The sequence below is a fragment of the Ctenopharyngodon idella genome, chromosome 10, assembly GCF_019924925.1.
Source record: "Ctenopharyngodon idella isolate HZGC_01 chromosome 10, HZGC01, whole genome shotgun sequence".
Taxonomy (NCBI): domain Eukaryota; kingdom Metazoa; phylum Chordata; class Actinopteri; order Cypriniformes; family Xenocyprididae; genus Ctenopharyngodon; species Ctenopharyngodon idella.
Genome location: NC_067229.1, coordinates 45,700,941 through 45,728,077, shown reverse-complemented (window position 1 = coordinate 45,728,077; position 27,137 = coordinate 45,700,941). Strand labels below are relative to the sequence as shown.

Sequence of the window (27,137 nt, the reverse complement as noted above, 5' to 3'; positions counted from 1 at the left end):
GCTACTTTTGAGCAGAGTTAGAACATACCAAAAAATATAAAACACATGATAAGCTGTTATATGTTTCTGCAACCAATCATAACAAAGCCGAAGAACACTTTAAAGGCCTTGGGATATATCGAACAGCTCCTCCCCTTTTTTTAAATAGTCAATAATAGCGTTTTGTTTATATCACAGCTCAGCCAGACCTATTGAGCTCAAAATTTGAAAAGCACTGCATGAATCAGCGTATCGAATCATGATTCGGATCGCGTGTCAAACCGCCAAACTGCTAAAATCACGTGACTTTGGTGCTCCGAACCGCTGATTCGACACGCTGATTCATAACGCTCTGAAGCTTCCTGAAGCAGTGTTTTGAAATCAGCCATCACTATATAAGTCGTTATTTTGTTTTTTTTGGCGCACCAAAAATATTCTCGTCGCTTTATAATATTAATATTGAACCACTGTACTCACATGAACTGATTTAAATATGTTTTTAGTACCTTTATGGATATTGAGAGACGAAATGTCATTGCTCCCTATGTAGGCCTCACGGAGCCATCGTATTTAAACAAAAATATCTCAATTTTCGTTCCGAAGATTAACAAAGGTCTTATGGGTGTGGAACGGCATGAGGGTGAGTAATAAATGACAGAATTTTCATTTTTGGGTGAACTAACCCTTTAAAGACAGCATGAAATGGAAGTTGCAACACTCTTTTCTTCCCTATTGTGACGTCTATCCAAGTGAAATGGCTTCTCAAACAAGAAAAAATGTAGGGTGGGACTGGATTTTGTCCATCAGGAATTGATTGGATGGTTGTGGTTTGCTATTGGTGGATCTCATGTGAGTGACAGGTTGTCCCGCTCTCGCACCAGTAAACACGTCATCAAAGAAGAGATGTCGCTGCAAGAAGGAGGGAAAGTTATTTTGATTAAAGATTAATAATGTGTATAATGTGTGATGATTCAATTATATAAAGTACTACAAAGTTCAATACAAAACAATAATTGTTTATTTTGACTTCATGGTGACTTTAACAAACACTAGAGAACTGCCTACAACTGATCATTTATTTATTTATAATGTATGTGAGAAGAATGCTAGTAATTGTATCTGTTTGTTCACTCACTGAAACAGACATGATTGCATGGCTCCATTCTTCAAGAGATCACTCTTCAAATCCAATTTAATTTGTGTGAACCCTGATATAGAGCATGTACATCCAATTTCTGTATGAAATTGGAATTGACATTTCATTTCTGAAGATCACGTGTGCATGGCGGCCTGTTAACGCTCACCTGGTCCTGCTGTGTCGTACGTCGCCCTCGCTTGTCATGGACTCATCAGAGATTATCCTAAAATGAATGAATAAATAATTTTGCTAAATAAAAACAACAGCTGAGCTCTTGACACGACCCTTAATGCGATTGAAATTTATGTTTGGGTCCTTTCTTATGACAAAAAAAACGGCTCAAACAAGATTCAGGCTTATGTATATTAGGTATTGTTTTTATGAAACTCACCAACTTTGATCAAATAAGTTGTGGTTTCCAACCAAGGATCTGTGAAGATATCTATTATTTAAAACATAATTAATTAATTGCATTTATTTGCAATTCAATGCAATAAGGGTTTAAACATGGAGCAACTCTGAAATACTGATTAATTATAGATTTTTTTGTAGTAATGATTGAATTTTAAGAGACAAATTAATGTATTCTCTTTACAGTTTAATGATACAGGACGGTATAGGCTGTATTGATTATCAGTCACTCTCTGTTGAAAACAATTTCTCAACATGCATCTCTTTTCTATTCGCTGCATGCCTTCAAGGCAATTCTACCATGTGAATGAGTTTTCTGCTAAGCAGCCTCTCTGAAACTCAATTACCCTACATGACTCCAGGGTCAAGCACTTTGCAGGCCAAAATTTTACATATTCATGTATTCTCTGGTTTTAATTCTAAGACTACAGCATTATCAAAAAGATACTGTATATTGCAGGATGAAATAATCATCGGTCAAGCCTCCAACATGTTTAGTGATGAAGATATTCGTGTCTCTTTCGCTTCCCTTCATGTTGGTGGATTGCATTCTAGCGAGCAGCAGGTGACGTGTGAAATTGAATTTCCATTTCCCTGCTGTCAATTCTGATCGCTCACATTTGGTTGGACACTTGCAGCCACCAGGGAGGGACTGAACAGGTGCAAAGAGTGGGACCAAAACAAAACAAATCAACGGATAAAACATCGCCACTGATCAGGTCAAGAACATTCACCCAATCAAAACACCATTTGATCATTTCAAAATATCCCTGAATGCTTCTGACAGCACGACATATGTTCTTGTTTTGATCCGATAACCTAACTGCAAAGCATCATCATGGGTACAGACAAGGGTCCCAGTGTAATATAACTTTTTCTGTCATAAGCTGTTTCCATCCAAAGTTGCGAATTTAAAGGCCCACTGAAATGCCTTGAAACGCATAGCATTTTTCAATGTGTTGATGTAATTACCACTGAAACAGGAAGACAGGGCGGGACATATTGAACATCTCCCCCCCTTTTTTAAAATAGCCAATAGCGTTTAGTTTATATCACAGCTTGGCCAGAGCTGTTGAGCTTGGTAAAGCCTCAGTTTCCTTCTAATCTCTTAACAGTTTCTCCTCCAAATCTACAACATATCGCTTTAATATATAGCATTTTGTGCAGAATTCAAATGGGTCCGATACGTTTTATGGTCTGCACCGACTCGCGCATATGATCCGCTCTGTGCTATCGTGTCTCTGGACCGGAGCAGACTGTGCGCTGCGGTTCGCATGACACTAACGTGAAACCAGACTTCATTCGCCTCAATGGAAAGCATATTTACACTGTCTTAATCGTTCCCTATCCCCTACTGTATATACTGTAGTGCACCATGAGTCATTCACCATGTAGAAAATAGTAAATGTGTGAACAAGTGACCGATTTTAGCTGTAGCTTCAGCGTCTATTTATCATTTAGTATATTTATCATAAGTCTGTCATCATTCTGATGACAGACTTTGGCTTAGGCATTTGATCATCTGAATGATCAAACCAACATTTGAGATCCTGTGCAATGATTTTGGTCAGCTGGTTTGTCCAGTTATCCAATCACATCCACTGTTGAGGCAAAGTTTTTTGTTGTGCATCGAGGGATTCATTCGGTAAATGTGTTTCCATCGTAGTTTATGCATCTGCCTCAACTGAGCAGATAAGTTTATTTTAGAATTTATGTGCATCTTTCCGTTTCCATCCAGTGTTTTTATATGCGATATCCCAAAATGCGCATAAAAATAGGTGGATGGAGACAGCTATAGACAGCATTGGTTTTATTTCTATGTTTATATTTTTTAGGCCACTTCCTTAATAATAAAATTCTCAAAATGGTTATAGAGAATATAACTTTAGTGAAATGCAGTTATAGTAGCAACGTTATGTTTCAGACAAAATATAGTTTGGCAGTAGAGCATGGAATGATGGCGAAATACAAGAATTGCTTTTATTCTGCACTCAGTAATATAACAGCCCAATGTCCCCTTTGCTGTCAAGTTATTCTTAACCTCTGGATAACCCTATGTGCTTGACTGCGTATTTCATTTGCAATGTACTGAAAGCTATGTTAAAGTGATGGAATATAAGAAAAAGTCAAAACACATATTGCGAGAGAATGCATCACCCTCTTGAAGAATGAAATGACCTTTAAATCTGCATAGGTCAGAAAAACAGCTTATTTATAGGCAGGTGCAGAGGTCACTTACTAATAGGCCACTTAACTAATTGAACTTATGTCTTTGCTCCCATTCATGGTGATGAATTCATTTTGTTTCAGTGATTTCATTTGTAACACTCCAAGTACCCTTTTCTTTACTTTTATATATATATTTTTTTTTTTTTTTTTGGTCTGGAAAAAAAATTCATCTATATCCCGGGCCATAATTTTTTTGACAACATTTTTCTGATGATGATTTATGACCTAACCTCACAAAACAATTTCAGGCATTAAGACGTTTTGCAGTGAGAAATTGCTTGTCGATGAAAAAACCCCAGCTCAACTAATCGCAGATTCTGCAGCAGGTCAAGGATTGTGCATTGATCCAGTCCTCATATTTTCCACCTGTGGACATCTTGATACATGCACACAGTGACCTTGCTGTTGGGCTGAAGGTTAAACGTTAATGGAATCTGAAAATGCCACATTCTCTGTGAAAACTAACATTTTTCTCAAAAAGATGAAAATAAAAGTAATTGATTTAACCATCAGTTGAAATCATCCCTGTGCTAAATTTATTGTCTTAAAAGAAAGAAGAGAAACATACGTAAGTTGTTATTGGCTTTTCTTAAATATATATAAATCTGTCCCTAAGACTATAAAATTATTAAAAAGATAAACAGTATAAGTAGCTTTAAGAATGATTTTGTATTTGTTATTTTATTACACTGGTGGCTAATAGGACTGGTGGCTTAATGTGCCAAAGACAGCACCAATATGCAATTTCACTCCTCCTGAAAAACTAGCCAAGAAGTACTTATGTGTTCCAGTAACTAGTTCCCCTTCTGAAAGAGTTTTTAGAGCCAGTAGTGTCATGCCACATCTCTTAAAGGATTAGTTCACTTTAAAATGAAAATTACCCCAAGATTTACTCAACCTCAAGCCATCCTAGGTGTATATGACTTTCTTCTTTCTGATGAACACAATTGGAGTTATATTAATAAATATCCTGACACATCTAAGCTTTATAATGACAGTGAACGGGGGCAAGTTTGAAGTTTGAAGCTTAACAAAGTGCATCCATCCATCATAAACGTACTCCACATGGCTCCGGGGGGTTAATAAAGGCCTTCTGAAGTGAAGTGATGCATTTTGTAAGAAAAATATCCATATTTATCAAGTTATAAAGTAAAATATCTAGCTTCCGCCAGACAGCCTTCCGTATTCAACTTATGAAGAAAGTGTAATGCCTCTCGCAGTTCAAAATGCTTACGCTAAAAATTAGGCCTACGCCTTACTGTATTTAACTTACAAAAAAAGCATAACTGAAGCGACGTCCTTTATTAACCCGCTGGAGACGTGTGGAGTATGTTTATTATGGATGGATGCACTTTCTTGAACTTCAAACTCGTTGCCCCCGTTCACTGCCATTATAAAGCTTGGATGCATCAGGATATTTATAATATAACTCTGATTGTGTTCATCAGAAAGAAGAAAGTCAAATACACCTAGGATGGCTTGAGGGTGAGTAAATCTTGGGGTAATTTTCATTTTAAAGTAAACTAATCCTTTAAACCAGAAACCACTGATAGATGTGCTTTTAGGTAAAAACTTGTGAAACACTATTTACCCCAGTTGCAGAGTGGAAAATGTGTGTGAATTACATTGCTCTAAAGAAGCTGTCAGAATGGACATTGGAATACCAGAATGGAATGTTACATTTACACCGACAAGCCAAAACATTATGACCACCTGCCTAATATTCTGTTGGTCATCTGCGTGCGACCAAACAGCACTGACCCACCGAGGCATGGACTCTACAAGACCCCTGAAGGTGTCATCTGGCACTAGGATGTTAGCAGCAGATCCTTCAAGTCCTGTAGATTGCGAGGTGGAGCCACCATGGATCAAACTTGTTGGTCTCGCCGCGCATCCCACAGATGCTCATTTGGATTGAGATCTGGGGAATTTGGAGGCCAGGGCAACACCTTGAACTCTTCATCATGTTCCTCAAACCATTCTTGCACAATGTGTGCAGTGTGGCAGAGTGCATTAACCTGCTGAAAGAGGTCACTGTCATCAGGGAATACTTCATTGCCATGATGGGTTGTACCTGGTTTACAACAACGTTTGGGTAGGTGGCACGTGTCAAACTGACGTGCACAGGAATGGCCGGACCCAGAGATTTCCAGCAAAACAGAGCATCGCATTCCCTTCTCCAGCTGTCGTCGTCCCACAGTGCATCCTGGTGCATCACTTCCACAGATAAACAGCACACATGTACACGGCTGTCCACATGGTGTAAAGGAAAACCGGACTCACTGGACCAGACAACTTCTTCCACTTCTCCAAGGTCCAGTTCTGATGCTTTAGTTCCCAGGCGCTTTCGACGATGGACAGGGGTCTTCATGGGCACTCTGATCGGTCTGCGGCCCATACGCAGCAGAGTGCGGTGCACTATGTGTTGTGAAACATTCCTCCCATAACCATCATTACAATTTTGTGTGACTTGTGCCTTCTATCGGTTTGGACCAGACGGGATGGCCTTCGTTGCCCTTGTGCATCAGTGAGCCAAAGTCTCTCAGGTCTTTACTCCAACACATTGACAAGAACTGATTTTTCACTAATCATCTAATCTACTCAGAACTTGACATGTGACATTGTTAGGAAATGATCAACATTTTTCGCTTCACCTGTGAATGGTCATAATGTTTTGGCTCATCAGTGTATATGTTAATTTAATAAAAGGTCTACATTTTTTAACTGTTTTTGCACTAAACATTCTGAATGTGAAGCAATAGTTGTTCTATCTTTTTTTTTAACTGGGGCAAAAGAAAATCCTCTTTTTAAAATTATTCTAGAGCAAATTCAAAAATGTACACAGCCCATCCCAAGTGGCTAGTAACAAGTTACCACAGTTTTAGCGCAGCAATAACTGTAATTTGATCAAACAGGATGGACTGTTTTAGACAAACTAAAACATCACAAAACATCACAGTCATTGCTAATACTTACTGATGTAGTTATTTTCCCTCTAAAATGATGTCACTTACCGGAGGATGATATTCTGAACAGGAATTTGACTGGAACGTGACATTGAGAAGTAAAATGTTCAGTTTGAAACATGTCAACCTGAAAAGAGAACAAAAAACAATATTTTATAATGATTTTTTTTTTTTTTAAGAATCCAATCCACATAAAATGCACTCCATGTTGACTAAATTGTGATAAACTAATGATTTCCATCTTCAAAAATGTGAATTTATTTAATCTATTACAATACATTTAGACATATTGAAGAGCACATGGAAATGTAAGTAAGAATGACTGGTTTACTGTGGCTTTTGGTTGTTTTACCCTGTAAGTTATTAAGCATTCAAAATGATCGAATTTAAATTGATATTATTATTAGTAGTCAAAACACATTTTAACGTCAAAGTAAGTAGGATGCGCGTGTTCACTGGCGCGTGACTGGAAAGATGCAGTTCGCGGTGTCAACCCTGGTTCGAGACTGCGCGGACACGCGAGCCGCAGGAGCGCGTTTGGTGAGGCGCGCCGAGCACGCGCTCGCGATTCAGCCTGCAGCGTATTCTGAAGACGCTGGGACAAGAACACTGACATTTCATTTGATCATTTGGACATAATTTTCTAATCCAGTCTTAAAACAACAAAACCTAAACTTTTCTTTGCTGAAATGATTTTTCTCTGATGATTTATGGATCATGGATCCTCTCTTCATCACTTCGCAAAACTCGAGCGGCAACGGGACCAACGGCTCACTGGTGAATGACACAGACGTGTTCTCGAACCAGTTCGTTCAGCCGGTTTGGCAGATAGTTTTGTGGGCCATCGCATACTGCTGTATAGTTCTGGTGTCAGTTGTTGGAAATATCACTGTCATCTGGATCATTTTAGCGCATAAGCGCATGAGAACTGTTACCAACTCTTTTCTGGTGAATCTTGCGTTCGCAGAGGCGTCAATGTCGGCTTTCAATACCGTTATTAACTTTGTGTATGCAGTACACAACGAATGGTACTTCGGACTTATTTACTGCAGATTTCACAACTTCTTTCCAATAGCAGCTGTATTCGCAAGTATTTACTCAATGACGGCAATAGCCCTGGACAGGTGAGCTATTTATTTAACGTTACACTTACAAAGTTTTTTTTTTTCTTGGTACGTGTACTATGGTATTCTTGAAATGACCTTGGAGGCCAATTTAAATACCATAGTACATGAATGTCCATAACAACAGCATTGTATTAGCATCACTGCATGGTACTGACACTATTTTGTAAGGATTAACTGGGCATCAGACACATGTGCTCCTTTATCTCTGCTCCATGTCTTTGCTTTAGAGCAAGTTTTAAGTCTAAAAGGTTAAGGTAAATTGTTTTTTGAAATGCCAGATAAATCAAAATCACTGTCAAATATGGCTAAACAAAAATATATGAGTAAGAGTATATAAAGTACCTGTCAAAAGTTTGGAAACATTGTAAATTTTAAATGTTTTTGAAAGAAGTCTCTTCACCAATGCATTTATTTAATAAAAAATACAGTAAAACTGTAATTTTGAGAAATTATTACAAATTAAAATAACTCTTTTCTATTTGAATATAATTTTAAAATGTAATTTATTCCTAAAATGAAAGCTGAATTTTCAGCATCATTACTCCAGTCTTCAGTGTCACATGATCCTCCAGAAATCATTCTAATATGATGATTTGCTGGTCAAGAAACATTTCTGATTATTATTATTATTATCAAAAACAGTTGTACTCTTTAACATTTTTGTGAAAATAGTGATACTTTTTTCAGGATTCTTAATAATAATAATAATAATAATAATCAGATATAAATAATACATTTAGACAATATTTATTTAGACAATAAATACAGCCTTATATTAAACTGGAATGTTTCCAAACGTTTGACAGGTACTAATATATATAGTTTTATACTCTTTTAAATGTATACAGTAAAAGAGTGTTCACTGTAGAGATGGATGCTGGACCATAAAATACACTCAAAAAATGTTAAAAACAACCCAAGTTGGGTTGAAAATGGACAAGCCCAGCGATTGGGTTGTTTTAATCCAGCAGTTGGGTTAAATGTTTGACCCAACCTGCTGGGTAGTTTTATTTAACCCAACTATTGTTTAAAAATGACTGTATTGCTCGCTTAAAATGAGCCCAAAATATGTTGGAAATTAACATTTATTAATATGTTTAATAAATGAACATTTATTAAATTGCTTATAAATAAATGTTCACCTTTTGATTATTATTGTTGCCTCTAGTAATTATGTGTCTGATTTTAATTTCCAACCTATTTTGGGTTCATTTTAAGCCAGACATATAGTAATTTTTAAACAATAGTTGGGTTAAATAAAACTGCCGGGCACTGGGCAAACATTTAACCCAACCACTGGGTTTGCGCATTTTCAACCCAAATTCAGGTTGTTTTTAACCCAGCATTTTCTGTCAACACCTCTATTGTGGCATTTCTGTTTATAGTATTGTTTTTTTCTGAATGTGTACTATGGTATTTTTACTTTAAGAGGCAGTCTTACCTTAAGTACTTTGGAGTACCATGTAAAAGCCATAGTACATGAATATTGTCACCATTAAATATCGTAGTACTGGCATCAGTTACCATCATTGTACCATAGCATAACCACTGTGTTTTTTTGGGAAGATGGAATTGTTGCATTCAGACCTGTGTAGAAACACTGTTAAAACACAAAGCAAAGATCAAAGAACGAAGCTGGATCCTTTCTATACTGCTGTGAGGAAACACCCAACCCACTAAAAAGACAAACTCCACTAGTCATCTCTCTCACTCTCCAAATCAAATCAGCAGGACCAGGCAAATAATTTAGGGGTAATTCAAGTGGCTGAAGCTCCTTTGAGTTTGCATAAGTAGCAGGTCATTGCCTTTGTTAAACTCCCCCTGCAGGTACATGGCTATCATCCACCCACTCCAGCAGCGCTTGTCGTCCACTGAGACCAAGTTGGTGGTGGGGGTGATCTGGGCCCTGGCGCTGCTCCTGGCTTTCCCCCAGTACTATTTTTCAAGCACAGCTCAGCTGCCAGGACGTGTCGTGTGCTACATCAACTGGCCAGAGTACAGCGTGTGGGATTTTCAAAAGACGTAAGTGCGTGCTGTTGAGTCCGACTGTCAAAGTCAATGGTAATGTATCTGTAAAAAAGAAAAAAAGTGTCACATGTGGTCAATACTCTGAAATAAACTTTGTTTTGAACAACCTAAAGTGCATTTAAAGTACAACATTTAAAAATGTCATAATCCACACAAAGGTCTGGAAACTAGACATGAACTACAGTCACACTTCAAAACACTTGAAAGAAACACCTGCTATTGTAATAAAAATATGAAAATAACAAAGATAATTCAAATCTCTCAAAGCATTAAATTGCCCAAAAAATGCATACTCACATACTCCTCTTTTCCTGCCATTCTGGCTCCCAGTGCTGGGTAGCAACTCATTACATGTACTGGATTACGTAAGCAGATTCTAAAAATTAAGTACTTGTAATTAGATTATCTTTTAAATTTTCCTTTCTAAAAAACCCTGCTGCTTATAAACGTTTAGAAGCTCTTCCAGGTTTGTGGAATTGGATTTACAGAAATTGCTTCACTTTAAACAAGTGTTTTCTCAACATTGCAACATTGCATATATAATCAACTCAAATATTATTTGTATCACTCAGTGAGTTGTTTAACCATGTATTACATGTATTACAAATTTATGCTATTTCATATTTACATGCAATGCAGGGATTCCCCAACTTTTTTGTCATAATATATATACTTGAAGTCTCCCCTGTGATTTTAAGTTAATAAATTAGATCAATAATAATAATAAATAATAATAAAATTGATCTCAAATCAATGTACTAAACGAGTTAGATCAAAAGTAATCTAAAAGTAATCCAAAAGTAGTCCGATTATATTTCCTTAAATGTGTAAATAGTTCACTTCAGAATTAAAATTTCCTGATAATTTACTCACCCGCATGTCATCCAAGATGTTTATGTCTTTCTTTCTTCAGACGAAAAGAAATTAAGGTTTTTGATGAAAACATTCCAGGATTTTTCTCCATATAGTGGACTTCAACAGTTACCAACAGTTTGAAGGTCCGATTTGCAGTTTCAGCGCAGTTTCAAAGGGCTCTACACGATCCCAGACGAGGAATAAGGGTCTTGTCTAGAGAAACGATCGGCCATTTTCTTAAAAAAAAAAAAAAAAGTATATACTTTTTAACCACAAATGCATGTCTTGCACTGCTCTGCGATCTGCATGCATTACATAATCACGTTGGAAAGGTTACGCATGACATAGGCGGAAGTACCAAGAAAGTGTTTACAAAGCGAACATCAAGTCAAGTCAAACGGCCTTTACAAAAAAAAAAAGAAAAAAAAAAAAAAAAAGGCAAAACTATGATGTCTGACGATTTTGAAATTGGAGGTTTTTCAGTTTTTCTCCCTACCACGTCATGCGTGACCTTTCAAATGTGATTACGTACTGCGTGGCGCATCGAAGAGCAGTGCAAGATGAGCATTTGTGGTTAAAAAGTATATAACTGTTTATTTTTTTTAGAAAATGACCGATCGCTTCGTTAGATAAGACCCTTATTCCTCGTCTGGGATCATTTAGAACTCTTTGAAGCTGCACTGAAACTGCAGTTTGGACCTTCAACCTGTTGGTAACTGTTGAAGTCCACTATATGAAGAAAAATCCTGGAATGGTTTCCTCAAAAAACATAATTTCTTTTCGACTGAAGAAAGAAAGACATAAACATCTTGGATGACATGGGGGTGAGTAAATTATCAGGACATTTTAATTCTGAAGTGAACTAATCCTTTAAGCAAAGACAACAAACTTTCAAGTTGGTGCAGTGTGGCATGTCTCCTCCTGCAAGACAACACTGCTTATTAGCAAAACACCAACAACATAGCAATGAGAAATCTATCAATGCAGTATGAAAACAACATTAGGAACACCATAGGGTGCACTCTCAACGGTATTCGGTCAGACCGGTACAAAGTGTGTGGCATGGTCTGATTTATGATATCAATATTTAAACTGTGGCCAAGTAGCAATACGCCCTATCCTGCATCTTAATCACATATTTATCAGCTACTGAATGAGTTTTGATAGATCTTCACATACGCTCAACAATCTAATTGCTACCAACTCCAATCCGATTCTCCAATACCCTGCAATGCCTCTGTAGGTGTCAGGTGTCGACGGCATACTGTTATTTCCGTAACAGCTTAGTCGTTCACCCACCCGTACAGTCAATCTTCCAGCAGGCTTCTTCCTGTCACGCCAAAGCAGTGAACGTGTCTACCTCCTTCGAGTGACACAACCTGTCAGACCTCACCAATCCGACTTTGCAGGAATCAATTTTTGAGGTTGTATCTTAAGCTTTTGTGTGCCTGAACTTTCTTTAAAGGTATATATAGTCTCAGAGGGACCAAATCTTGGTAGCACTGGTGTACAAGATAAGAAGCACTGATCAATGAACCCTATTTAACTGGCTGGTAGATCTGTGTGTGTGTGTGATGATGGATAGCCAGAGAGGGACAGAAAGGGGGAGACAGAGAGAACGGGAGAATTAGATTCAAAGCTGCTAATGTTTTCTTTCGCACTATTCTGCGTCTAGCCATCGAAATCTGCAGGATTTTGGCAAGTGCACTGCATGCTTTTGTTTTTGTGCAATCACCCGTCATGTTAGCATGACTGTCTATTTCATACCAAGTTACAAGCGTTTTTGAAATTAATCAACTGGACAATATTTAATTACCTCTCACCCACTGAGATAGTTATGGATGCTTGAAAAGGAAAGCGGTAAAGCCCCACAACTCATTTGGCTCATCCTACATAGCATGTCTGTAAGACGCGTTCAATCAAAAGAACAAAAGAGAAGAAGGCATTTACATTGCTTTTTTTGGACAGTCTTACGGGACAGGGATTCAGAATGTTTTGGTTAAAGCGTGAAAGGCCTGCGTACATTTTCCCTCTATATCTCTCCTGTGAGGCGAGTGTCTTTCTAGATAAGCCTCAAGCTAATTAGCATGTTGAATTGTACAGTGCTCGAAAAGAAGAGAGGCACTGCCGCAGCGCCTGAATCCTGAGAGCATTCACAGTTCATGATTCAAAAGTTTTCCAGCGGTTATTTTTAAGTGGCAGCTAATGTGAGAAAACATGTGGGACTCTGAGGTGTTGGCGTGTGGCATCCTTTTGTGTAAAAATGTGCACTCAAAATATGTCTCAATAACTTTGGGTCTATTTTCATCTTGGGTTTCTTGTCATGTTCTTTTTCGTTGGCTGCCTCTAATTACCCATCTGGCTGTCTTCTGTCTCTTCCTCTCTCACAGGTATTACGTCTGCGTGGTTGTGCTTATTTACTTTCTACCTTTGCTCATCATGGGTTGTGCTTACCTGGTGGTAGGATGCACTCTCTGGGCCAGTGAGATACCTGGAGACTCTTCAGACCGCTATCGAGAGCAGCTAACTGCCAAACGGAAGGTCATCATCTGCATAGTGACATGAAAGTTTAAATGTCAATTGCCTTGCTGAAAATACCAGCTTGAATGGATAGTAACCCAGCCAAACATACCTGATGAAGCTTGCTGACATAATATCAATGACATAATATTGACAGAATATCTTGCTGGTTCATCTAGGGTTCACACTAGAGTTGTCAAAAGTACTGACTTCGGTAATGAAATTTTAAAAATGTGATGTTTTCGAGTGCTGTTGAGCAGATTCGTAAACACCTCTGATTGGCCATTGTGTTGACACGCTCATCGGATATGTCTGTTATTGGCTTCAATGATCAACGCTCCTGCTTTCAAATTCAAACACTCCTTGTGCTTTCAAACGCTCCAGTGCATTGATTATTGTAGCCAATCACAGACATATCCGATGAGCGCATCAACACAATGGCCAGTTAGAGGTGTTTATGAATCCGCTCAACAGCGCTCAAAGCGTCACGTTTTTAAAATTTCAGTACCGATTGGTACCGAAGTCGTACATTTGACAACTATAGTTCATGATTTTAGCCATGATTTGGCCATCTGAGACAAATGTTGAGAATCCTAAAAGATACCTCTGTTCCTAGGCCAAAATCTGAAGTCTTTGTTCACTGGTTTGACATGTTTGCTGACAGCTTAGTTTTTTTTTTCTTTTTTCCTTTTTAAGATAAGCCATGAAAATTAAATGGATAGTTCACCCAAAAATGAAAATTATCCCATGATTTCCTCACCCTCAAGCCATCCTAGGTGTATAAGACTATCTTCTTTCAGACAAACACAATCAGAGTTATATTAAAAAATATCCTGGCTCTTCCAAGCTTTATAATGGTAGTGAATGAGGCTCATGATTTTGAAGCCCAAAAAAGTGCATCCATCCATCATAAAAGTAATCCATCTCTGAAGTGAAGCGATGGGTTTTTTTGTAAAAGAAAAATATCCATATTTAAAACTTTATAAACTATAATAACCAGCTTCCAACAAACATCCATATGCAAGTCGACTTACGGCAGAAGCTTAACCTCTGACATAACGTATGATTGTAGGAGCAGGCAGACGCCTCTTGCGGTTCAAACAAATAGGGCTGTGCAACAAACTCAAGCTCCTCTACTCTTATTGAAATCCTCTGACATTTCTATTTACATATTCTCATTTTAGACTTCTAATTCATGGCCGATGTTTTGTTTTGCTTCCACGTTCATCAATACGTCACGCGTCGCGTCAGAGGTTACGCTTCCGCCGTAAGTCGACTTGTGTACGGATGTTTGCCCAAAGCTGGTTATTATAGATTATAAAGTTGAAAATATGGATATTTTTCTTACAAAAACTCATCGCTTCGCTTCAGAAGGCATTTATTAACCCCCTGGTGCCGTGTGGATTACTTTTATGATGGATGGATGCACTTTTTTCGGCTTCAAAATCTCGAGCACCATTCTCTACCATTATAAAGCTCAGAAGAGCCAGGATATTTTTTAATATATCTGAAAAGAATATTTTTTTTTTGTCTGAAAGAAGATAGTCATATATACCTAGGATGGCTTGAGGGTGAGTAAATCATGGGCTAATTTTCATTTGTGGGTGAACTATTCCTTTAACACTAGTGATTGTTTTTGTTTGCTAGCCACCAATCCCGTGTGTAATACAGCTCACAGTCACCGAACGCATCACAGATTGATGTTGTAAAACATCGGATAAGTCTTCTTGTGTGCTTCTGTTTTTAATGCGACTTTATTGGCGTACAGTCTGACATGAATTACAACTAAGATCCTACAGTGTGACATGGCTTACAGCGGGGATCATATCTGTACAATCTGACAAGCAACAGTTTTAAAGGACTGTTATAAAAGCTTTAGGCGGCCAGCACACCAAGATCCCATTGTTGGGGACAAGCATCCAAAACACAACATAAGCTGGTGACCAACATTGCAGGAACATACGTTTTTAACTTACTTCATCTCCTTTTATTTTAACTTACGCAGGTGGTGAAAATGATGATCGTTGTTGTGTGCACCTTCGCCGTCTGCTGGCTGCCCTACCATGTCTACTTCCTGGTGCACCAGTTCCTTCCTCACTTGTTTGAGGAACCCTACATCCAGCAGGTGTACTTAGGAATCATGTGGCTTGCCATGAGCTCCACCATGTACAATCCCATCATCTACTGTCTTCTCAATGACAGGTAAGAGTTGGAAAACAGGTTCAGGTTTCAAAGGGAATCATGCAATACTCATCTATTTGTGCAGGTTTCGAGCTGGATTCCAACAGGCATTCCTCTGGTGTCCTTGTGTCCCTCGAGGCTCTTATGAAGGTCTGGAGCTCAAGTCAACCCGCTATCTTCAGACACAGGCCAGCATTTACCGCACCAGCCGAATGGAGACCACAGTATCCACAGTCATGCCGGTTGGCGAGGGGGACCTTCAGGAGAACACAAATCGAAGTTCTATTGATCTCACGTCCAATGGTTCTTCACAAAGCGCCTCAAAGACTGTATCAGAGTCCTCCATCTTCTATTCTAGTAACAACCTTGCATAATGTAGAAAATACTTTCAGTGTTATAGTACCAATCCTGTGAGGAGAAGTGCAAAGATTCATGTTCCAGGGAATGCTGTGATGTGAGGTACAACAAACATATGGGGAAGGAAGGCTAATGTGTGGAAACATCTTAGTATATTGGTCAATATATCATCTGAACAGCATTGTCATAGTCTGTGGAGGATTCATATTGTCGTGAGTTTTACTACTCAAGGCAGCTGGCTAATTATCCTCGTAAGAGTTCGCCCAACAACTTAGCCTATCGCCATTTGCTCCAGGAGTCCAGGACCCAGTGGGTTTGTTTAGGAAAACTTGACCAGCTGATGCCCTTGGAAACGATCTGTTCGTCATTACTGCCGGTTGTTGATGATACGATAGCCAGCGTGACGACGTGGCAAGGTTTGCACCTGTTGTTGCATATTACTGGACCATGTAGGCGACAATGTAAAGGATTTGTTTGGAAGGCAGAGGGTCATGTTAAATATAGCACAGAGAGAGAAAATAAAACGGAATTTGTACTAACATAGCTACTTCCATTTATATCACTATACAGTAATCCTCTGTTAAATCCAGAGTTTACTATTATCATCATGTTACATTTACATTATACATTTAGAAATTGAGGAGTACAACAAACGATGCATCTTAAACAGGCAATAAACACAAGAAGTGCTAGTAATACAAAGTTTCAGCCATCATTCAGAATAGGACAAGCTAGAATAGGGAGGGATTAAAGAATAGTGAAAGAACAGACGAAGGAATAGTGAAATAGAATTTTTTTTCAGCAGGCTGCAGTTAAAGGGTTAGTTCACCCAAAAATGAAAATTATCCCATGATTTACTCACCCTCAAGCCATCCTAGGTGTATATGGCTTTCCTCTTTCAGATGGAAAGAAGAGATGTATTTAAAAATATCCTTTACATCCATTATAAAAAGTAATCCACACGGTTCCAGGGGGTTAAAGGGTTAGTTCACCCAAAAATGAAAATTCTGTCATTAATTACTCACCCTCGTGCCGTTTTACACCCGTAAGACCTTCGTTGATCTTCGGAACACAAATTAAGATATTTTTGTTTAAATCCGATGGCTCCGTGAGGCCTACATAGGGAGCAATGACATTTCCTCTCTCAAGATCCATAAAAGTACTAAAAACATATTTAAATCAGTTCATGTGAGTACAGTGGTTCAATATTAATATCTCAATTTGCGTTCCGAAGATTAACAAAGGTCTTGCGGGTGTAAAACGGCATGAGGGTGAGTAATAAATGACAGAATTTTCATTTTTTGGGTGAACTAACCCTTTAATAAAGGCCTTTTGAAGCGAAGCAATGCATTTTTATAAGAAAAATATCTATATTTAAAACTTTATAAATTCAAATAACTAGCTTCATGACCGGTGTTTTGTTTTGCTCTATCCTCTGAGCTTTCGTGTTTATCATTACGTCATGCGACGGGTCAGAGGTCACTCTTACGCCGCAAATCGATGTGTATGGCCATCTGCTGGAAGCTAGTTATTATAGTTAATAACGTTTTAAATATGGATATTTTTCTTACAAAATCATATTGCTTCACTTTAGAATGCCTTTATTAACCCCTTGGAGCCGTATGGATTATTATTATGATGGATGGATGCATTTTTTTGGCTTCAAAATCTTCTAAGACTCTCATTTTTGATTGTATATTTCAAATATGTGTGTGCTTTCTGTAAAATAACACCTGGCTTTTGTTTTGTGGTGACTGATTGTAAGATCTTGATAAAAAGAAAGTTTTAAAAGAGACATTCAGGCATAGATATTCATAAAGATTGTGCATTAAAATTATAATGGCATTTTGATATACAGTAGTATATGCTGAGCTATACAGCTTGTACAAAAGTTTCTGCGACAACAACAGATCTTTTTCAGCGTTATCAAAATCAATATTCCAGTAAGTGCTAGTTCTACACGTTGCTTTTAATCTGAGGTCCATTTTCTCACACAGTAGTTGTTGTATATCTGTGTGTAATGTCGTGATGCTGTTTTGACGTGGCTTGTGCTCGCTTTACATGCTTTTTTTAGCACAAAATTGTAGAGGCTCTTGCTTTGTTGGGCAGGTGTTAGAGCTGCTTTGATGCCTGCAGAAGAACAAAAGAGCAGCGATGTTGCACCTTTTGAACTGCTCTGCAGCTGCATGCGCTTGCATCTAGCGTAATATCTCAGCCCTCTCAATTCTCAATGTTTAGAGTCACTCTGTATTTTTTAGACTGTTAAAAAACACAGTACTGGTTAGATTTGCTTTTACATAATGCAACGCATCACCAGCTGCATGTTCTCAGCTTTTTTTTATTATTTTTTACCTATTTGACTTGTGTTGTTTTGATTGTCCCACCAGGGGCCAAATCTTTTACCAAGAAAAAAAAATATTTTAGGGACCATAATATCAAGAACATCATCATAAGAGGACATATATGAGATCGAAGTGGTCCATGTCTATTAGCTTTGAGGCCCTTATGGTAGAATATGCAGTAAGTTGATTTAACTTTTAATGCATTTCAAATTTACAGTGTTTCTCTAGGTGGTGGACCAAATATTTTGACTCATGTTGTCCACAGGGGCATATTCAAATTTTTTGTCCAATCAAATGCTCTCTAGAATGAGAATGTCCCTTCGATCTAATATAACGAGCCACCGAATGCTGCAATTGCAGCCGAAAAATCATGGTTTTACAAAAGGATGAGTCCTTAGATACTTTATGTCTCGTTCCAACTTCCTGTTACAATAGGAAGTACATCATAAAGGGTCAGAAAATTAGTTCAGAAAAGCTGCTGATGCCAGAAACATCAGCGACCACAAAAAATCATAATCTTTTAATGTGATTGACTGTTTAAAGTAATCTCTGCTCCACTAGAGGAACCATAAAAAGTAATAACCTGCAAAAATAAAAAAGGTTGACCAGACTTTCCCACCAGCCCTTCAGGTAGCCTGTACTCAACTCACACCACCAGAAGTTGCTGTTAAAGCACACAAACTGAGTATAATGTTATTTAAAGCACCACAGAGCTGCATAGATTACACTCAAATTATTCTGATTTATGTATGTACATATGATGTATTTAATTTGTTTATCTGTTAAAAGACTTGTTCATAAAATAAAGCTACTGCTCATCTGTAAGCGTGTAAGAGCTTTAAATTTATAGCCTTACACTGCTAATATTAGACTGCAATTGAGAAAACATTACTGTGTACTTGTCTTGTCATTGCTTTATGATGTTCTGAAGGAAATGTACATCTCAAATGGCTCTTGTTTGCATCTCTGCTTTGCTTAATAAAATCAGATACCATTACTATTTTCTGATGTAATACAAGTACTTTTTTTTTTTTTTATTCATATAAATTCTGAAAAGAGATATCATAGCATGCTTTTTACAATCCAGTCAATCTAGCCCTACCCTATGTTATTTAGCTGAATCGGTAACACTTTATTTTAGGGTCTTTTAAATAGTTGCTTATTATCATGCATATTACTAGAATACTGGGTGTTTATTAGTACTTATTAAGCACATATCAATGCCTTATTCTGCATGACCTTATTCTACATTACTAATCCTACCCAATACCTAAACTTAACAACTAACTTACTAACTATTAATAAACAGTAAATTAGGAGTTTATTGAGGGAAAAGTCGTAGTTAATAGTGAATGTGTTCCCTATACTAAAGTGTTATCGCTGAATCCTTTTCAAATCATTTATAAAGCTTCTGAATTTGGCAAATCAAAGAATTTGGCCTCTTTAACAAAGACTACACTACCATTCACAAGTAAAAAAAAAAAAAAAAGGGGGTCAATAAGATTTTAAGATGAAAGAAATGAATTATTTTATTCAGCAAGGATGCATTACATTGATTAGAAGTGACACTATAAAGACATTGATAATGATTTCTATTTAAAATAAAAGGGTAATTTCAAACCTGAATTTTTTTTATCACAGTTTACAAAAAATAATAAACAGCAAAACTGTTTTCAACAAATGTTTTGAGCAGCAAATCAGCATATTAGAATGATTTCTGAAGGATCATGTGACACTGAAGACTGGAGTAATGCTGAAAATTCAGCTTTAAAATGACAGGAATAAATTACATTCTAAAATATATTCAAATAGAAAATAGATATTTTAAATTGTAATAATATTTCACTGTTTTTACTGTATTTGACAAAATAAATGCAATCTTGGTGCAAAATATTCTTTCAAAAATCTTGCTGACCCCAAACTTTTTAACAGTAGTGTACATATTTAAGTCAATTTAATATAAAAAAAAAAAAAATGAATACTTAACAGTTAAACATCCCATTTATACAAAAGCAGTCATTTTTCATGTTTGAGAATTAAGAAACTGAGACAAAGGGTCAGATATCAGGATCATTCTCATTGTCTAAGCCCTGAATGAACCAACATGAACGGAAACATAGAGAAGACTTTAATTAAATGTTCAGATATCAGGATCATTCTCATTGTCTAAGCCCTGAATGAACCAACATGAACGGAAACATAGAGAAGACTTTAATTAAATGTTCAAGGCTGTGTGGGAATAACTGAGGCAGTAACTGTCCTAGCAGCAGAGCTGTAATCTCTACCTGCAGACATTCTTCTGAGAGTGTGCATGTTTTTGTCAGCCTGAAGCAGTAATATCCATTTGTTACCTTCCATATCTTGAAAGCTAAAACCCCCTCCTGCCCTTCCGAATGAGCAAAACTGACAAGCCAAAGAAGTGCAATGAGATCGGCGTTTTCACTGTAAAATCAAAGTTCATTAGCATTTTGTCATTCTTAAATACCCCCTATACCCCCCTAAACAATTACTACATATTCTACAGCAAGCTGTTCAGACAGCAATAAGAACACCGTGCCAAGTTTGAGCAGCACTCTCAAAGGTCCTGTTCACTGGGGAGAAAATGAAATCCGTTGGGTTTAATATCATCAAGGTATGCTGTGTTCTCTGACAAGATGTCTGGCATCGCCCTCAATGAAGACACTATCGACTGGTACGCTTTTTTTTCTTTCTCTATACAGCAGTGGTCAAGTAGTGGATTGTATCAAGCTTTCATTTAATTTCATGAACTTTTTCATTAGCCCTAAAAGACAGGGCTCATACTTCTATAGAGAAGCTCTTGGAGACACTCCACACATTTTAGTAAAATAAGACTACTGCATTCACAGCGCAGGGGGCAATATCAAAGATTCAGAACTCAGGCCAGCGCTGCATTATCACTACATCTTATGTATATTAACATTGGCTAGATTTGCCAAAAAATTGGGCAAATTGGAATTGATAATCAGGGAAGCTTTAAACTAATCTATAATGTTTGATCTCAACTGTCAAAAAAAATCAAAAAACATCATTAAAGGGTTAGTTCACCTAGGGCCGCAGAATTAATCGTATTTCTATTCGTGATTACAATTACGGATACCACAATTACATAATCATACCATAAAGGCACAGTTACAAAAACACAAACAAAAAATGTCCACTTACATTATTCTGCATGCTTAAGATGTTTTTTTTTTCTTTCTACAGGTTATCTTAAGGGTTTTTTTTTTTCACTGTTTTAATTTTAGTTTTACTATAACATTATAATACATATTTTTACTTATTTTTTGTATTTAAAGAAGAAACCAAACCAATATATAGTTGGCATTTGAGGCTTAATACTATAGAAAAGCAATAAAAGTTTTACAGGAAGAGTGTTTCAGCTATTTTATTTATATATATAATTATGACATGCAGTTACTTTAAACAATGGTATAAAGCTATTCAAAACATCATTTGATGTAAATTGTGATAATCATAATTAATAATCGCAATTACAATTTCAAGGGAATAATCGACATCGACATCGATTTTTGTCATAATCGTGCAGCCCTAAGTTCACCCAAAAATAAAAATTTTGTCATTAATGACTCACCATCATGTCGTTCCACACCCGTAAGTCCTTCGTTCAACAATTTCTTCACAGACAGAACTTTCATTTTTGGGTGAACTAACCCTTTAAATAAGTTACATTAAAAAATATGGTCAATAAGTCATGACAACATGTTTTTACATTACTTTAACTCATCAATAAGCAATTTTCAGCTTTTTAAAATAAGTCATTTAAGTCATTTAAAATAAGTCATTTAAGTCATTTTTCAGTTTAATGTAATTTAAGTTGAAAGAATTACTACTTTAATATGATTACAGATAACTAATTTGCTTGTTTTTAATATGCAATTAAAAATTGCATATTTAATATGCAAATTTTAATATGCTAGAGTTCTTACCAGTTCAAAAAAATATGATCATATAACACCAATTTTATCATCTCTACACTGGTTACCTATTAAGTTCCGTATCGATTATAAAGTATTGCTAATGACCTATAAGGCTCTAAATGGTTTAGCTCCTGTGTAGCCCTACAATCCTTCATGCTCTTTAAGATCACAAAACTCTGGACTTCTGGTTGTACCTAGGATATCTAAGTCCACTAAAGGAGGGAAAGCGTTTTCACATTTGGCTCCTAAACTCTGGAATAGCCTTCCTGATAATGTTCGGGGCTCAGACTCGCTCACCCAGTTTAAATCTAGATTAAAGACGTATCTCTTTAGCCAAGCATTCACATAATGAATCTCATATCAGATAAATTGCACATGACTATCTTTGCTTAATGTTATGAACAGCAGCTACGCTAATTATTTTCCATTTGCTTTTCTGTTTTATCCCGGGACGCCCGTCCCGAGGTGACTAGAGAGTACATCAGCTTCAGTTTGGATCCAGCCTCTTAAGAAGACCTCAGATGACCGACACCTTTGAAGAGACGGCGCCAACTCCTGCGAGGACTTCAGATGACGCAATATCTGGATCAACATGAACATTCCCAAATTTCTATATATCCTAATTATTGTTAATATGTAATATATTATTTCCAGGAGCTCATTGCTTCTACCTTAAATTAAACTGCTAACAGTGATTGTAAATTAAATTGCCTAAATTATTACATTATTAGCTAACTGCATTCTCTAAATTGTAACGTTGACATGCATTCTCTGTAAAGCTGCTTTGAAACGGTACGTATCGTGAAAAGCACTACACAAATAAATGTGAATTGAATTGAATAGCTGAAAATTATACAATTATACAATAATAAAAAAAGCCCTGCAGTGTAACCAATATTGTACACTTTTTGGCCCATTATTTACCCAATGATGTCATTGAATTCCAAACACATGATGGAGAACACTTAAACACAGATCACTAAAGTTGTGTTCACATGTTTTCATTTTCAGACCTGCTCTCCAACCCTGTATCAAAGGACAGAATATGATTTACCTTGAAAGGATCTTTGAGCATCACTCACTCCCCGAGAGCGGCTCCAGGAGACCTGTTGCGCACAGAGAGTTAATTTAAGTCTTGATATAATCAGATGCTACAGTGACATCTTCAGCTGAAGTGGCGAGGCGTGGATCAGCTTGTCTTTGATAACCTGTCATTCAATCTTTTGAATGGCTAAATGGGTTTTAATGATATGCTTTATGGAGTCCAAGCAGACATATCAAAGAATGCCTCTTTAACAAATGATTAATCACAGCACCCCAAGCCATCTGCATAGAATAATTATAATTATAGATAATTATATAGCCTAGATATTCCTTGATTGATGAGGCCTAGCTGTCTGAATTTACAATACTCAATTATTAATAGCGAATCACAAAGCTCAGTCATGGGGAAGACAGATAGAGGCAAAACATCCAGAAGAAGTGCATTAAGATGCTTCGTCTTCCTCTTCATCATTCTTTCTAGCAAAACAAATGGCCTTAACAGCGTAATGGAAAAATGTTTGGTGCACTAAATAATTTCATTGACGTGCTATGCTGAATTTCAGTGAGCTGTAATCCTCTTTGTGAATTATGCCTATGGCCTTGAGTATCTAAATTGCCTTGCGTGACAATAGAGCAGTTCCAAAAGTGAAAATCCCATTCATTTTCTCCATAGAGGAACTGATTTTTCTGGAAGAACACGGCCCGTCACAGTCTAGTTAAAGGGTTAGTTCACCCAAAAATGAAAATTCTGTCATTAATTACTCACCTTCATGTCGTTCCACACCCGTAAGACCTTCGTTCATCTTCAGAACACAAATTAAGATATTTTTGATAAAATCAGATGGCCCGTGAGGCCTGCATTGACAGCAAGTTAACTTAGACTTTCAAACGCCCAGAAAGCTACTAAAAACATATTTAAAACAGTTCATGTGACTACAGTGATTCAACCATAATGTTATGAAGTGACAAGAATACTTTTTGTGCACCAAAAAAACAAAATAACGACTTTATTCAACAATATCTAGTGATGGGCGATTTCAAAACACTGCTTCATGAAGCTTCGAAGCTTTACGAATCTTTTGTTTCGAATCAGTGGTTCGGAGCGCGAATCAAACTGCCAAAGTCATGTGAACCATCGAAATTTCCAAACACTTATGATGCAATGAACCTCGTTTACTGAAATCACATGACTTTGGCAGTTTGAGATCATTTGATACACGCTCCGAACCACTGATTCGAAACAAAAGATTCGTAAAGTGTTTAGTTAAGTGACGAGTGCTAGATATTGTTGAATAAAGCCGTTATTTTGTTTTTTTGGCGCACAAAAAGTATTCTCGTCGCTTCATAACATTAAGGTTGAACCATTGTAGTCACATGAACTGTTTTAAATATGTTTTTAGTAGCTTTCTGGGCATTAACTTGCTCTCAATGCAGGCCTCACGGGCCATCGGATTTTATCAAAAATATCTTTAATTTTGTTCCGAAGATGAACGAAGGTCTTACAGGTGTAGAATGATATGAGGGTGAGTAATTAAAGACCGAATTTTCATTTTTGGGTGAACTAACCCTTTAATATATGGGAAACACTGAGTGTGTGTAATTTACGTTGTAGCATAGTCAAGTTATGTTACTTAAGTTAAGTTATTACACGCGACAATCAAGTTTGCCTACTCAAACATCTTACATATTTGCATAGCTTACATGTGAAAGTTTTGCAATACTTCAAATTATTATGTTTTTATTATGTTTTATATTAGTTCATTCTCTCATAAAAGACATTAAGTATATTGTCTAGTACTTTTTTGCTTCAAATGTAGTGATTTATCTCAGAGCGTTTGGGGTCAGGTCATGGCTTTAAACTCTTTCTATGGAGAAAATGAACAAGGCAAATACTTCCTGAATTAAGGCCACTGAAAAAGCGAGAGGTCACTCTTGCACTGTACTTGCATCATTTAGACACTAGATAGTTGTGTTGTGTTTATGAATATCCGCAGTAGGGAAGACTATGTCTCGTCTGCTTGTTTAATGACCCTACTCAGAACACTGCTGTCAAATAATCAATATGGGAAGAATGAAACAAGCTAATCTGAATCAAAATATCAGAATCAATATTTTTCTCAAATTCTTTCATAGCACTGCCAAAAGGCTAATTAAGCAAGATTATAAATGCTTAATGAATGTAATATTATTACAGGACTTTGTAATATTAATACAGGAGTTTATTACAGGACTTGCTACTGCCAATACATACACGACACGCTGCTGTGAGTAAGTAAGACATGCTGCTGCTGTACAATATAGCGTACATAAATTACCCATAGCAGATCTATACAGGTGGAGCTGGGGAAGGTGGAGGGTTTCGGAAAGCGCGCTACACTGCTATAGCAAATGCTGACCAAGTATGAGCAGCGAGCTCATTGACTACTGATACGGCTGCAACCAATCAGCTGTGCCCTATAGAGAATGGACCTATAAGCCTGCGCCATCTAGAGTTTCATGACAGAACATTGTATTTAATATCATTAAGTACACACAATCACACACTTGAAGATTTTAACCCTGATTTTTGGCCCGATTTGCAACCCCCAATGACCTGAGGGGTGTGGCCCGATTCGAGGCTTGTCGCAACTCACTTTTTGTCCGAAAAATCCTCAATTGTGTGGCGTCATTACGGTAATTTTATTGCTCCCAATTTTATTGCGGAGCCCGCACAATCCCAAATCGTAAGTATCAAACTCATGCCAGGAGAACCAGCTGATGACATTTATCGTCCTACATTTGTTTTTCTTCTCAAGTCAAGTTTGATCTTGCGAGACTCCGTAAGATCTCGTCTCAAGGTTAAAATGTTACTATAATCGACAGGTGTGTGGTCTCGCGATCCGGACAAATCTTCTAGTGTGTGCATTCGGAGGATTATAATGCTAAAAATCAGTTGAAACTGCCCTTATGTCTTATGTCCCAGGCCTTAAGGACCCATCAGCCTGCGCCATCTAGAGTTTCATGACAGAACTTTGTATTTATTTGAAATAGTATCTTTTGTAACATTATAAATGTCTTTATTGATCAATTCAATGCAACCTTTTTTTTCGTATTTACCGCAAAACATTTGAGCGGTAGTGTGTTTTTTTTGTTTGTTTGTTTTTTTTAATTTTGGGATGATTTCTTTTTTCCATATGGGATGGAATGTGACCTGGACATGTTTTCACAAACTTCACCTTCATCATATTCTGCATCAGCATTAATATTCTCAGTCTACTCCATGCTACAATTTCACACCAGACTTTGGTCATGCCTGGGTTCCAGACATCAAAGATGTTGGAAGGGCGGCCACAATTACATCTTGGTTTGATGTTTCTTGAAGGGACGACCTGCACCCTCCCTTTGGATGTCAAACCCACTCGGTCCAGCAGGGTGGTAAACAGGAGCCAAAGTATCATCAGACACAACAGGAATACAAACACCAAATTGCTCAGGTAAACAGCTGACTATGTCGACTCCAAGAGACATGAAAGGCATAGAAAACAAGATAAAGAAAGACAAACCAGTAGGTACCGAATGCATGTTAACTTTCCATTACGTTTGTTGGACACAAACAACTGGCATCCACAAATAGAACAATCTATGGACTGGCCAGAACCCAACGGAGCTCATTTAACATTTGAAGCATGTTTTCTATTTGCATTCAGCTCTTGAAGCACTGCTGCCTGGGTCACCAAATCTGGTACGGTGTTGTTCTGTCTGTTTTTATAATTGCTTTGTCAAACAAAGACTACTAAAGTTAAAGGATTAGTTCACTTCAGAATTAAAATTTCCTGGATTGTTTTCCTCAAAAACCTTTCTTTTTGACTGAAGAAAGAAAGACATAAACATCTTGGATGACATGGGGGTGAGTAAATTATCTGGAAATTTTAATTCTGAAGTGAACTAATCCTTTAAATCCAAGCAAGATAAATCTCTACACCACATACCAAGTAGCAGACCACCGCAATAGATTGGTGGGG

General features: G+C 37.2%; 2 protein-coding genes and 1 long non-coding RNA gene across 5 annotated transcripts in view; 1 reads left to right on the top strand and 2 right to left on the bottom strand.

The window, feature by feature from the left end:
- Positions 1–933, bottom strand: part of slc4a5b (solute carrier family 4 member 5b) — a 44,652-nt gene extending 43,719 nt beyond the window's left edge. For 2 of the 3 annotated variants that reach the window (XM_051908115.1, XM_051908114.1), the window contains exon 1: positions 663–931. The gene's annotated coding sequence lies outside the window, so the exon portion shown is untranslated. Of the gene's footprint in view, positions 1–662 lie in introns of all 3 variants that reach the window. The other variant, XM_051908113.1, reaches the window with a different exon arrangement.
- A 349-nt stretch (positions 934–1,282) lies between these two features.
- LOC127520207 (uncharacterized) lies at positions 1,283–7,062 on the bottom strand. The gene is made up of 3 exons (XR_007932064.1): positions 6,772–7,062; positions 1,509–1,559; positions 1,283–1,340 (listed from the first exon to the last, which is right to left on the bottom strand). It is a non-coding gene; the product is annotated as an uncharacterized LOC127520207 (long non-coding RNA).
- A 181-nt stretch (positions 7,063–7,243) lies between these two features.
- On the top strand, positions 7,244–17,056 carry tacr1b (tachykinin receptor 1b). The gene is made up of 5 exons (XM_051908140.1): positions 7,244–7,847; positions 9,678–9,872; positions 13,124–13,274; positions 15,259–15,455; positions 15,520–17,056. Exons 1-5 carry the CDS (start codon positions 7,441–7,443, stop codon positions 15,806–15,808), a joined length of 1,239 nt encoding a protein of 412 aa, XP_051764100.1. The 5' UTR covers positions 7,244–7,440; the 3' UTR covers positions 15,809–17,056.
- Positions 17,057–27,137: the final 10,081 nt, after the last annotated feature.

Coding starts and splice junctions, on each gene's coding strand:
- tacr1b (XM_051908140.1), top strand. CDS start 7,441: ATGGATCCTCTCTTCATCACTTCGCAAAACTCGAGCGGCAACGGGACC. Junction 7,848..9,677: donor ACGGCAATAGCCCTGGACAG/GTGAGCTATTTA, acceptor CTCCCCCTGCAG/GTACATGGCTATCATCCACC. Junction 13,275..15,258: donor AGCTAACTGCCAAACGGAAG/GTCATCATCTGC, acceptor TAACTTACGCAG/GTGGTGAAAATGATGATCGT.